Source organism: Fukomys damarensis, unplaced genomic scaffold, assembly GCF_012274545.1.
Source record: "Fukomys damarensis isolate Sample0158 unplaced genomic scaffold, DMR_v1.0_HiC HiC_scaffold_8, whole genome shotgun sequence".
Taxonomy (NCBI): Eukaryota; Metazoa; Chordata; class Mammalia; order Rodentia; family Bathyergidae; genus Fukomys; species Fukomys damarensis.
In genome coordinates this window covers 461,356-475,279 of record NW_022900920.1, presented here as the reverse complement: position 1 = coordinate 475,279, position 13,924 = coordinate 461,356, and the positions used below count along the sequence as shown (strand labels likewise).

Sequence of the window (13,924 nt, the reverse complement as noted above, 5' to 3'; positions counted from 1 at the left end):
AAAAAAAAAAAAATTATAAGGAGAAAAATGAACTGACTCCTTTATGGCTCCAAACACAAAAAGTACTTGCCTGCATCATAGAGCAATAAATAAAATACAGAGTAATAAAACTTTATAAAAGAAAAGATAGGCTATCTTTGTAAGGATCTAAAAAGTATGCTCAACAAAAGATACTTTTATGAAAATGAAAAGGAAGGCTAGTTTGGAAAAAAACAATTTATTATCTGACGAGGTTTTATAATAATAAAGGTTTTATATAATATATCTGATAAGGTTTATATAATGTATATATATATTATATATATATATCTATTATATCGATATATAATAGATAATATAAGGGCAAAAAAACCTAATAACAGGTAAATGATTTAAACAGGTTTGAACAGATACTTCATAAGAGGATATAAACAAATGGCCAAGAAATGTAAAAAGCTACTCAATATCATTAATCTTTAGCCATGAGATACTACTTCATGCCTACTAGAATAGCTAATATTAAACATATTTTAAGAATGCAGAGGGCCGGGGATTTGGCTAAGTGGTTCTGCCACCTGCCTCGCAAGTACAAGGGCCCAAGTTTGATCCCTGATATGCGCCCCCCAAAAAGAATGCAGAACTGGAATTCTAATACATGTATGAAAAATGGTAGAACCACTTGAACTTCCTTATGACCCAACAAATTTAGGTATTTACCTAAGAAAATTAAAATGTATGCCCTCCCCAAAAAAGTTGCACAAGAAAGTTCATAGCATTATTTATAGCAGCTGTTATTTATAACAGCATATAAATGGAAACAACCAAAATATGAGGAGAATCGGCAAATTATGCTAGTTGACACAATTGAATACTACTCAACATTAACACAGAATGAGTTACTGGTACACAAAAAAATGGATGAATCTCAAAAAACATCTTGAGGGAGAGACACAAACACACACAAACATACTCTTAAGATCCACCTATATGAAGTATAAGAAAACGCAAAATTAATCTTTAATGATAAAAGTCACTGGTTGCTTCTAGGAAAGAGACAGGGAATAGATTGGAAAGGGGCACAAAGGAACTCTGATATAATGAACATATTCTAGTTCTTGTTTCAGATATTGATGCAATCACATACAATTACCAGAACACAGCTAAACACTTAAGATATGTACATTTTACTGATTGTAAATTATACATTAAAACCAAGCAAAAAGACATTTAAGAGAAATGAAAAGGCACGCTACTGAAGAGAGAAAAAGCTTCAATGCATATACCTGGCAATGCAGCATAAAAAACTCTCAAACTCAATAAGTTACACACTTGAACCAAAGATGTATTTGTTCTAGCTCATAGTCTGAATGTAGCTACAAAAATCCTTAAATAGAAGAGTGTACACGTCTTTTTTATTATTAACAATTTGTGTTTGTAATGATTTGACATAGTGTGTTAACATAAAATTGTTTAAAATTTATTATAAAGATGTAATACAATACATAGGATTTTCTTCTTACAAAGCTAAATAAAACCTAATCCAAACTCTGTATTGTGACAAAGTAAATCTTATTTGGGACCAAAGATTTTGCTGCATTGTGAAATGATTTGAAGCATATAAATTCCACAAACCTCACTAAGTGATAAAACAGTTTTTGGTAATTTCTGAAGTAACATAAAATAATATGGCTTAAAGTAGACGTAAATTAAGTCAGCCCTACACAATAGAACTGGTAAAAGAAATGCAGACTTGGCTGAGTGTCTTTTTTTCTGTTCTGATGAAAGGAGGCAATCAGATTGGAGAGAGTAGTTGTTTTTGCAGTGCTTACACACTGAACAGTCAATTCTCTAATTTTGTCTATACATAATTTCAAATGGAAAGCTTTAAACTTCACAATTCAAATATGACAAACTGAATTTAACTCTCAAAATCCTTGCGACTCAGATTCTAAAATGGGTCAATAACATTCAGTATTTCCAGTTTCCCTGTAAGTGCAATTCACTTCCTTTTAATTGGATGGTATATACTGGGCTGGCATTTGTCCCACACCTCCATACAATATTGGATATTTTATGTAGTTTTTCATATCTCGTATGTCATACCCTGTTGACTATCCTCCAATGTAATTTTGCTTTAGCACTAACCTATGCATTTTTCACCACCACTTCTACCATTTTTGGTGGATACGCCTTGAGCTTTCTTCTTTTTTGGCTTTGCACTGCCTACCTGGGAGTATCCATCTTGACTTAAGGATGCAGGAATATGAAAGCCCATTTCTCTTACAAGTTCAAAAAACAAAACTGAAAAAACACAGACAAGTCTCTGAAAAATTAGTCTCATAACTTCCCTCACCAACCAACTTTCTAGAAGTTACCCATTTATCTCTTTTAGCTATTTATTCTGGCATGTATCTTGATTTCTAAGCACCACGTGTACTTAGCTTTTGAATCATCGGTTTTGGGGATAATGTATGTTTTCATGAGTTGAGCTTTGTTACTTTCCTCCTACTCATCCCGTTGCATCAAAATACTTTTATTTTGATGACTATGTAAGCATTCATGTTGAGACATGAAGCTCAATTTTTGTTAAACCTTTTTTCCTAATATTAATAATTAACTTGTATTTCATTCTTAGTTTTATTTGGTCCAATGACTAAGACTTTTCACATTCCTTCAATGGCTGTGCAAATGTCTCTCAATGTAGTTTTCCAAACAGTTGAACTTCCCATACAATCTAACAGTTCCACTTTTTCCTATGTATTTTCTTCATGGAGACCTCCATAACCTGCTGTATTGGGGACTAGTTACTACCCAACACTTGTCATGGAATTTTACTGTCATTTTGGGAGTTCTTATTTCTTACTTATATAACATTCACTGTTTACTGGATACTGTGTTTGCTACATATACTCTCTTGTTTAGGTGGAGCTCACATTGTAATGACCTTTAGAAAAGGTATAAAGTTGTTTTTAGTTCATTTGTCTAAAAATAACTTTATTATACCATCATCATATCATCATTATCATGTTTAACTGATCATTGGTCTAGGTATAGATTCTAGATTGAAAGTCATTTTCACTCAAGATTTTGAAGACACTCCACCTCTGAGGTACACCACTAGCCTGAGTTCTTTCTTATGTTATGTTTTTTTTTAATAATATCTTTTTAAAAGATATCTTTGAAGATATTAACTTTGCATCTTTATTGTTCATTGTCTGTGTTTCCTTTGAGTTTGTTGATTCTGTTCATTTGGTAGGTTTCTCTTTAATGTGAGTACCTTGCCCACATTTGTTAACTGCTGTCTATCCAAAATCATAAGATACTGAGCTGTTTGAAAGCTCAGTGACCATATGTGAGACTTATTGTCACCTTCACTGTGGGGCAGTTAGGTGCAGTTGCTTTTGGGTTTGTGGAATGGCTGGATGTTCGGATCTTTGTATCTTTGCAGTGATTGTTAATTTTTTTCCAGAGAATTCTCTCTAGTCCAAGACCACCCACCAGCATTTTAGAGCTAGATGAGGAAAGGGACTTTATCATACAAAATAATCCCTCAGTTTTTCATTCTATACATCATTCTGTCCTCCTCTATTCCCAGTTCCCTAAGTCCAGAATTTCTCTGGCTTACATTGTCCAGTTTCTTGTTGAGGTGAAGGGATAACTGCTGGACTCCACTGCAAGGAGATCATTCAATAACCATTTTGTGTTCTTCCCTCATCCCTGCCTCCTCTTCTTTTATTGAGTCTTTGGGATCCCTCAGAGACATTCCACTTGTTTCTAGCCTCTGGAGGTTTCTAGGGAAGCCTTTGTTCCTTTTGTGAACTATTGCCTCCATCTGCTTTCTATTTTCACATTTGTCACTGGAGGTTTTGCTTCTGTTTCTTGTTGAAGAGGTTTCGAGGTGCATAAGAAGACATGCCTTTACATTGCTGCCTTAAAATGAAATCTAGTAGTAGTTCTTGATGACTAGATATCCTGGGTGAGTCTGGAAGAACAACTTTGCTCAAAAACCTCTGTTTCATGAGGTTTTCTAGCCAGTGAACCACTACTGTAGACTTGACTATATATGGACCTAAAGGTTGTTTCTTTGGGCTTGTGATTATTTTAGAGCCTTTCCTGAGTTGGTGGGATATAATAGCTAATGACACTCCTCTTTACCAGTTAAAAGGAGACAGATACGCAATTAAATATATTTTTTAATAGCTACTTAAGATTTTGAATGTTCTGTCCATTAAAGAAATTATAAATGTTTGAGTTGGTAGATACTCCAGTTACCCTAATCTGCTCATTTTTTTTTGTAAACATGCAATGAAACATCACACTGTACTCTATTAAACATGTACAACTATTATATGCCATTTTTTTTGTACCAGGGATCAAACTCAGGACCTTGTAATTGCCAGGCAGCCACGGTGCCACTGAGCTATATCCCCAGCCCTATTATGTGCCAGTTTTAAAAAACATTTCTTAATACTGAAGACTGAACCCATAGCCTTCATACTGAGCTACATCCCTAACCCTTTTTATTTATTTTGAGACAAGGTCTTGCTAAACTGACCTGCCCAGGTAGGGCTCAAAAGACTTCTGCTCTAGGCTCAATTAAAAAAATGTTTTTTTAAATTTAGAAAAGAATTAGACAAATAGAGATCAATGTATCAATTCTGTTACTAATAAGCACTAGAGATAGGTGGCTATAGCTTAGGCATTTGGCAGTGGGTTTCCTCATACAATACTACTCTACTCTTCCATCATGAGGCCAGTACCCTAGCTACAACAGCAGCTCCTTGGAGTCTCCTCCTGAAGGCTCTGAAAGAGTCAGAATAGTACATTAATTCCTAGACTATGCTGAACCCAAATCTGAAAATCCATTTCCTGTTCTAACTTTATCCCAGAGTATTTCTATCCTGGCCAATGTAGTTCACCAGGCATTCTTTAAATAATACTCTTAATATGGTTCAGTAATATCAGATTTGCTTCAAAAGACTGAATATATAGATCTTCTTTCCACTATAAAATTCCTGCGGAAAAATTAAAAAGTCCTAACAATAAATCTTTTTGTAAAACAAGCCCACTAAAATTTAATACTTGTAAAACTCCTAATTTCCTTTGTGTAGTTAGTCTCAGTGAGTTTTTGATGCTTAGCTGGAATCAGGGTTCCCTGTGCAACTTCAGTCTTGGCTGGCTGTCCTTGGATGTACACGGCTCAGCATCTCAGAACATTTGTTCTATGCCAAATCACTTACAGGTTCACTGCTTAAAAAGAAAAAGCCAAAGAATTAAAGTGATATGTACGATTATTCCAGCACTGGCTATATGCTGTTTTAAAAACAACAACAAAAAAGTAAATGCAGCCCCTACAATGGTCATTCTGAACAAAATTGCATCCCTAGAGCTTAGTCTTTACTGTGTTCAAAGACCACAGCACAGCATGTGTGCATCAGAATGGTAGAAAGTGAACAGAGAAAATCTTCATTCCAGATTCCATAGGATAGTTATTTATTGTCAAATTACACTCAGAAGTTTTCTTGGTTAGCATAGAATCAGGACAAAGGGAATTTTTAGATAAATACGATTCCATTGTTTGACAGCAGCAGCAGCAGGCATATCCAAGAACCATTCTATTAGGATAGATACTTGTGTTAGCTTAACAAGGTCCTATCCCCTGGGAACATTTATTTTATTTTATTTGAACTGCTGGGTGGTTGGGAGAATTCTTTCTAACCCTGGAAGTCTGTGGATCTGGTTTGGTTTGGTTTTTCTTCTATTTAAGTCTACATTACTGAGTTCTTTGCTTCTCCATGAAATTTCACCTTACTGTACTGCTTCCACTAGTACGTGTTCATCGTTTCAGAACCTGCAGGCTTCTAAGATGCAGTAGAGTGGAGCTACAACAGCAGCAGTTGTGCCCTTCTGCCTCGCTGGTGTCAGGCAGCTCCTCAACTGGGTGCAGCCAAGTCAGTCTTTAGGTCTGCACAGTGGTACCTTGGTTCGTGAACTCGGTTTTCTCCACAATTCTGGTTGCAAACCAAACTGGACTAGAACTGAATCAAATTTCCAGATAACGTCAACATTGAACCTAAACACTAAATTTGATTTGGCTCTTGTCCAACTTGGTTTGCAACCAGAATCATGGAAAGAATCAAGTTTGTGAAGTGAAGTACCACTAACGGTTCTAGTACCATGAACTATTGTCAGAAAATTCATTTTCTCATTTCTCATAGAAAACTACATAGGACCAATGGTGGAAGAAGAGAGCTTCCAAAAAAGCAATTTGTTTATGGTCTTAAGGAAAAATAACAGAGCCAAGTTGAAAGGCCTACATGAATAGGTACCAAACAATAACTTCACTGACTTTTTTCGTATAGGTTTCCCAAAAAGGAGCAGACGTATCTCTGACAACTCTTATAAACTTTGTGGACATTACAAGGAAGCCAGAGCCTCCAAGAAGCCAGCCCAGAATCGACTGGAAATTGCCATTTGACTTTTTCTTTCCTTTCAAAGTGGCATTCAACAAAGGGATCGATTCCCAAAAAGGATCACCCTGTCCCGTCTTTATCCTGTGCCTCTTACTGCTCGGAGTTCTCAACCTAGGGACTAAGTGAAGAAAAAGAAGAATCAGATTTCAGTTTTCCCTATGGGAAGCTCAGAGGCGGCCTACTTATTATGGCTATATAGATCAGTCTATACTTGCTCATGACCAAAGGAGAGCATTTAGGAAAATATAACCTAATTGAAGGAGCATTTGTACATGGAAGAAGGTATTTTAGAAATGCAGTAAAGAGTGTGGAGGGTGGCACATGCCTGTAATCCCAGCATTCAGGAGCCTGAGGTAGGGGGACTGAGAGGGCAGGGTTATCCAGGACTATATAGCAATACCTTGTCCCGAATAAAAAGGAGCAAAGGAAGGAAGGAAGAAAGGTAGTAACAATATTTCATCTAGGATAGCTATCTGTTTAGAACTGTGCAGGCCACTAGGTACACATGAGGTTCTCTTCTAAACCTGTGGTGACAAATTGCTTTCCTCCTTCTGGTTGTATTTTGCCTGACTATAAAGGTTTGCAAGAAAATCTACCTGCTTGCAAGTATAGTCAAGCCTGTATAAAAAACACACTCCAGCACTCACCCAGAGTAAACTCAGGAATGACTATCAGCAATGAAGTTCAGAGGAGCTGACCATTCGGGCCAGAAAATTGCTGGCTGTGTATTTTTTCTGGCTTTTTTGCCAAGGTGGGACCACACTGTCCAGGCATGAGTTAGGAAAGTAATTTTTTCCATTTGGTTTGCAAAATGAGTGTGGAATGCCAGCTCTTCTTCCTGCTGGCAAATAACCTTACCATTCATTTCTGCTCTTTTTTTTTCCCTCCTTTATTGTGGTGAGGAGAAAGAAAATATTGACAGCTTTTAATTCTACATCCATCCAACAATATGGCAAAAGTTAACGGCCCCGTGATTTGCCTCACAGTTTTTCTGTGTTTCTTTTTCCTGTGTTTGTGAAGTTTAGAAAGCAAACAAACTGGGCATGGTTGCCCATATCTGTAATCCCAGCACTCTGGGACACTGTGGCAGGAAGATCACAAGTTCAAGCTCAACCTGGGCAACTTAGTGACTTAGTGAGATCCTGTCTCAAAATAAAGGGGCTGGGGATACAGCTCAGTGTAAAGACCCTGGGTTCAGTCCCCAGTTCCATGAAAATAATTTTTTAAAATTATAAATAGCACAGTAGCATTCAAGTAAAAGGACATGGATTGTTTTCTTGAGAGATACTCCAAAGACCCCAATTTAATGCTAGTGACATCAGGAGTGGATTCTGCATGAAATTAGTGGATTCAATATGAAATCTATCTTTTTTAAGTACAAGGTAATGATAGCTTACAAAGCTTTCTGGCCAACCGAGAAATTCTACTCATGCAGAAAAAAGCTACTTGAAAAGGTAACTGTCTATTAATGGTTTTGAGTAGAGAGGAATTGGTTGAAAATTAAAACTTGGAAAGCACGGAGCATGTAAAGATTTATGCTATCCTTGCAATTGAAGGCAAAATTTTGATGGAAGGTATGTCATTACATTTAATTATTTTAAACTGTAAGCTCCTTGTGTAAGGAAGTGAATATTTTAAAATAGGATATATTAGAAAAACCCTAGTGAAACAAGGAAGTGTAAGTTACACCTCCATTGTGACCTGATAGTTTTGTGCATGAAGGCTGATATGTGACACAAAGATGATTAGGGCGGCTTACACTAGTGAGCACAACCTTTGAGGAGGACTTAAGAGTGGAACTAACGAGTTGGCAGGGGTAGGACTGGGAGAGTAGGAGGGAGGGGTGATCCTAGGAGCCTAGAACACCCTGAGTGAAGACCCAGGGGTTCCTATGGGCCAGCAGGTTCGGGAACTAAAGTGATTGTAATAGAAACACTAGACGAAACAGCAGATGAGAACTCCTTATGTGAGGACTTGAAAGCCAGACAATGAGGACTGATAGGCAGTTTATCTTTTTTTTCCAAAGTATTTCAGTACTCAAAATTGCCCTCTAATAAGACATATTTACCTCTAATAAAACCTCATTCATGAACAGAAAATGCTAATTATAAATATTGTCTTTGGCTGGCTTATTATTTTGATTCATTTCAAAGTCCCTAGACACTAATGAGTTTCCCTGGAAGAGCCAAAGTCCTTGTGGCAGTTATTACTAAGCTAGAGGAAGTGCTGCTGTACAGGGGAGATTCTACACAGGGAAGCTGGGGGCTTGAAAGGTGAAGGCACTACCTGCACCAGCATATGTTAACACAGGCATTACTTAATTGAGCAACTCTGTGTCCAGAGAGATTTGTAGCAGAACTGACTACAATGCTCTTAGAATATTTAGGTTCTCCAGGTTTTGTTTTAATAGGAAAGAACTGTGTATGATAACTCATCCGAGCTTATGGGACAGCAGACATCCAGTCCACTCACAGTGGACTCAGTCCTTTTTCAGAGTCTGGCCCCTCTACGCCTCTTATTCAGATCCTTATTTCCATCCCCAAGTGCTATGAGACCATTCTGGGTTTTTTGTTGTTGTTGTTGTTGTTGTTGTTTCAATAGGAAGAGTTAAATTAGATGGTTGCCAGGTTCAGGGTGTAATAATTTATACAGGTAAGGATGTAGCTAAATGGTAAAATATTTTAAGGAAGATCATTGGCAAATAAGATATTTATCTGTTCTGAAAGTAACACTCCAAACTGCTTAACACTGATAGAGAACAGAGTATATCAATTTCCTGAACTAATGTGGATACCTCCCTCCCAAGTGACCAGTCCCTGCACCAAGGACTCAGTGATGGACAAACCACAGGTAGACCTTGGTCTTCTGAGGTATTTATCACATTTAGAAGCAGAGGGACTGATTTCTATAATAACAGTGGCCTTTTGGAGTAAAAATCATCAAATACAGTTTGTGGTTGTGAAATCCAAAGCTCATGAAGGATCCCTCCTGTGTTCTGCTTGGCCTTTAACTGGTTTGTTGATGTATAACTTTATGCAGTCTCCTACAGTCAACAATCCTGTATTTTCTTAGTTCCATTCTTGTTCTTCATTATCTTTATCACTAAAGTTTTCAAGGCTCGGTTCAAGGATGGAGGTGTTCAGGCAGCTGGGGCCACTCAGCCAGCTGTTCTTGGTGCCTCTGCCTCTGGTATCTGTCAGAGTCATCTCGGGTGAATAGGGTTTTGATTCTCAGATGAGAAATAAGATAATATTTCTGCAACTTTTGTCTTAAGTGCATAAACCCTAGAGATTCACACTGAATCACAAAACTGAAATCCCTGGTTGTCTTTGGCTCTGGTACTTCTTCATCCTTGCAAGCATTTTAATTTTTGGTTTCATGTAGAGAGAATTATACCCTCCTCAGATAGGGAGGCTGAACTATTGAGGAGCTCAGGGGAATCAGACAAATCCTGGCAGGAGTAAAAAGCCAAAACCTTTTGTTTCTTTGAGTCCTTCATCACTTTTTTCATTTTCTCCATCTCTTGCAGCTGTCTGGACACCATGGCCTCCTCTTCTCCCTCTTGTTTCTGATCATCTTGAGTTCTTGCTCCATCCAGAGCAAGAACTTCAAGGCTTCATCTAATCACTTCATCACTTCAGGCTCATCTAATGGGAAGGCAATGCTTCTAAGATGTTCTTATAAATCAAGCATGTCAGTATGACTGAAAGGGAGGAAGAACTGTTCCCCTAACTAAATGTGAGGGGAGTGTGTCAGGTTTGTCCTCCTGTAGCTCAAAGTGCAGACTAGAATCCAGTGGAGTCTTGTTCTTCATATCCTCATCACCATGTTTTTCTGGATTGAGGTTGAGGGTTCAGTGGTTGGCCAGCTTGTACCACTCAGCTAGTTTTTGGTGGCTCTTCCCTTGGCATCTGTCAGGGTCATCTTGGCTAAGGAGATCCTTGAAACTCAGATGGGCGGAGAAGATGACATCCATTTCTGGAATTTCTGCCCTAACTGCATCAAGTCTAGGTCCTGAACTTGAATTCCAAAACTGAAATCCCTGTTATTTTTTGCTTCATCCAAAGTAGAGAGTACCACACTCCTCAGATATGGGGAGGAGGCTGGACTGTTGGGAAACCTCAAAGGAGTCAGGAAATCCTGGCAACTGGAAAAAGCATTAAACTTCTCATCCAATGAGTCCTGCAGCACTTTTTTTTTTTTTTTTTTTTTTTTTTTTTTTTTTTTTTCCTTCTCCTGTCTCTTGCAGCTCCCTGGAAACAATGGGCTCTTCCTCTTGTTTCTGATCATCTTGACTTTTAGCTGCAGGAGACATTGTGCTCATCTAATAGTACAGCAGTGGTGCTGGGAGGCTGCTGGGTCATCAGGTTATAGTGACTGGAGGAAGTCTTACAGCCTTCATACTGTGAGTCCTGCAGGATGTCTTGTTCTTACTCCTGGTGCAGTCCTTCTGTGCTCAACTGGAGTAACAGCAACTACTGTTCTGGGTTGAGGTTACTGACAAAGTGCTCTGCCGGCCTGCACCCATCAGCCAGTCATTGTTGGAGGCACTACCCTGGTAGGTGTTATGTGACGACAGGTGAAGAGGTCCTAGAGGAGAAATGACACGTCTCTCACTTCTAATAACTTCCGTGTTAGCTCACAGCGCTCTCATTATTACTGTTGTATTTCCTTCTCCTTTTGTCACCTGCTTAGCCAGCGTCAACTTCTTGGCCAGCTCCCACTCGGGCTGCAGACTCTTTCAACACGGAGTTGTCTTTGAAATGTACACACTTGTATTTCTGCAGCTCATTAACCAGGGAGTAAGGAGTAGCTTTAGGTGTAAGAAAACTTGCTTTGGGGTCTCAGAACTGTTCTAGCTGATAGTGCAATTTCTAGTTGATTTCTGTGATATTTATTTTGGCCCTAGGATCAGAGGAAGGGCCAAGGGATGCTGTCATGGTGACATCAATGCCAGAAGAGGTACATCTAGCAATTCTTCATTTTTTCAGCTAACGGGAACATAAGAGCTACTGATGTGGTCCAGACGTTGGGCATCCTTAGACATTGGGCATTGCAAATGGCTTTCAGCCAACCTGGAGCCAGAAGGTGGTGATGTTCTGAGAGGTCACCAGTCATTACTGTGAGACAGGTGTTGCAGCCTGTCTGAGAACTCTGGGAATAATGGGATGGTGGTTTCTTTGTCTCTGTAGGCACAGTTCCCAACTCAAGATCAAGCACAAAGGAGGCTCTCAGCAGTGCTCAGTGAAAGAATCAAAGTGGTTGTAAATCTCCCATCACTGCAGATATTTCTGCCCATGTGTCCTGTCAGGGATGGGCTCCTCCTCCTCTGGGTTCTATCTGCTCTTCCATGACCTTGTCCATTCTGGGGAATTCTCATCCTCCCCTCATGCCGACTTTCTCTCTTCCATCTGCTCCTCCAGTTCTGGTTTCTCAGGATGTAGGTTCAGCACAGGCTCCTTTTCTTTTAGATCAGTTTTGGTTTGGTTGTTTTAAATTATAGAGGGAAATGTCTGGCAACATCCTCTTGCCATTGTGGCTAGTACAGCAGCGCTTTAGTAACTGAGGCCAAAATGGGCAGCAGCAATTTGAAGTCAGAGTCCCGCTGGCTAAGCCAGCCCAAGGGCAATGGACCGAACTTAGTAACTGCTCTACACATGACTTCCATGGGAATGCTGAGCCAAGCCAACCTCACTGCATGCCTAAAAGCAGAGCTTGACTTGTTCCCAGGTCTTGGTGGCCAAATGCAGGACCCAGAGGTCCTTGTAGTGGTAGAACTGTTCTCCACTGGGGGAAGCAAACAGCTCTCCGAAGACATACCTGTCCCCCAGGCAGCCTCCTTTCCCCACAAGTGCTGGGATACCATCTTGGCAGCTCTTCTCTATACATTGTGCCCCTTCTTCTTGCCCATGGTGCCAGATAAGAGGCTGCACTCAGACACCACAGGGGAGCTGCAGTTCAAGGGGCGGAAGTAGTCATGTGAGGGCAGGGCCTCATCCTATTCCTTAAAATATATGAATCTAAATTTATATACCTTAAAATTCATCCTTTTAAAGCATACAGTTCAGAGTTTTTAAATATTTTCAATTATACAACTGTCATTGCTGATTTTAGTACATTTTCATCACTCCCCCAAAAGTCCATACTAATTAACAGTCATTTCTTAGTTCCTCTGTCCCCTATACTCCCTGGCCATCACTATTATTCTTTTGTCTATATTGAGTTTTCTGTTCTGGACATCTCATTTAAATGTAGATGAGATGGCTTCTTTCACTTAGCATGTTTTCAAGTTTCACCCATGTTGGAGCACATATCAGTACTGTGTTCCTTTTATGGCTGAATGATACTTCGTTTTATAAATGTACCATGTTTTCTTTTTTTTTTTTTAATTTTATTGAGTTTATTGGTACCTTTTAGGGATACAGTACAGTTACATTCATTGTTGGGATCATGTACCTTTACAGTACCATGTTTTCTTTTTTTTTTTTTAATTTTATTGAGTTTATTGGTACCTTTTAGGGATACAGTACAGTTACATTCATTGTTGGGATCATGTACCTTTACAGTACCATGTTTTCTTTATTCATTTATCATTTGGAGATTGGGGCTTTTTCTGCTTTTTACTAATTATGAATAATGCTGTTATGAACATTTATCTAAGTTTTTGGGGATATACTTTTCATTTTTCTTGGGTATATATTTAGTCATAGAATTGTTGGGACATATAGTAACTATGCCTAACTTATTGAGGAACTGCCAGACTACTTTCTAATATGAATTCTAATATGGCTGTAGTATTTTACAGTCCTACCAGCAGTGTATAAGGGTTTCATTTTCTCTGTATCTTGACCAATATTTGTTGTCTTTTAAAATTTTAGCCATTCTAATGTGTATACTGTGATAACCTCAGCTGGGTATGGTGGAACATATCTGTAATCCTAGCACTTGGGAGGCTGAGGCAGGAGGATTGCCTTGAGTTTCAGGTCAGCCTGGAGTATGAAGTGAGCTCAAGGCCATCCTGAACTACATAGCGAGACCCTATCTCAAAAATAAATAAATAAAATTAAGTTTCATTATGATTACTATGCCTTTTAAGTCTGTAGCATAGAGATCTTATACCAGAAATCAGAAAAATCTGCTCTTCCAAAGCAGAGCTACCTCCAGGGTACTTTTCCTCTTCTGCTAATTAACTCATAGGCCTACTCTCCAAATAAAAGGCTGTTGAATGTACCTTAGATAAGATTTTATGGTCATCTTATCTCCAGTCATTTAACTTACTGTATTAAAGGTCTTTGTTGTCATGTGCTCAATTTAAGGAATAAGTGTTATTGTAAAAGGTTATATAAGTTTTAGGTAAAGTAAAACTCATTCTAGCCAGCCCACTGCAGGTGTAGAGAAACAGGTACTCTGAAATACTTATAGTGGGAATGTAAACTGACAGCATCTTTAAGAGAATGGCAGCTAGCAATCTG

General features: G+C 38.6%; 1 protein-coding gene across 1 annotated transcript in view; it reads left to right on the top strand.

Annotated features, from left to right (window-relative positions):
* The window catches only part of Tctn3 (tectonic family member 3), a 33,283-nt gene extending 25,778 nt beyond the window's left edge, over positions 1-7,505 (top strand). The window contains exon 14 of the mRNA XM_010620883.3: positions 6,342-7,505. Coding sequence (XP_010619185.1) covers positions 6,342-6,578 — 237 coding nt within the window. The 3' untranslated portion in view covers positions 6,579-7,505. The remainder of the gene's footprint in view (positions 1-6,341) is intronic.
* The last annotated feature ends 6,419 nt before the right edge of the window (positions 7,506-13,924 follow it).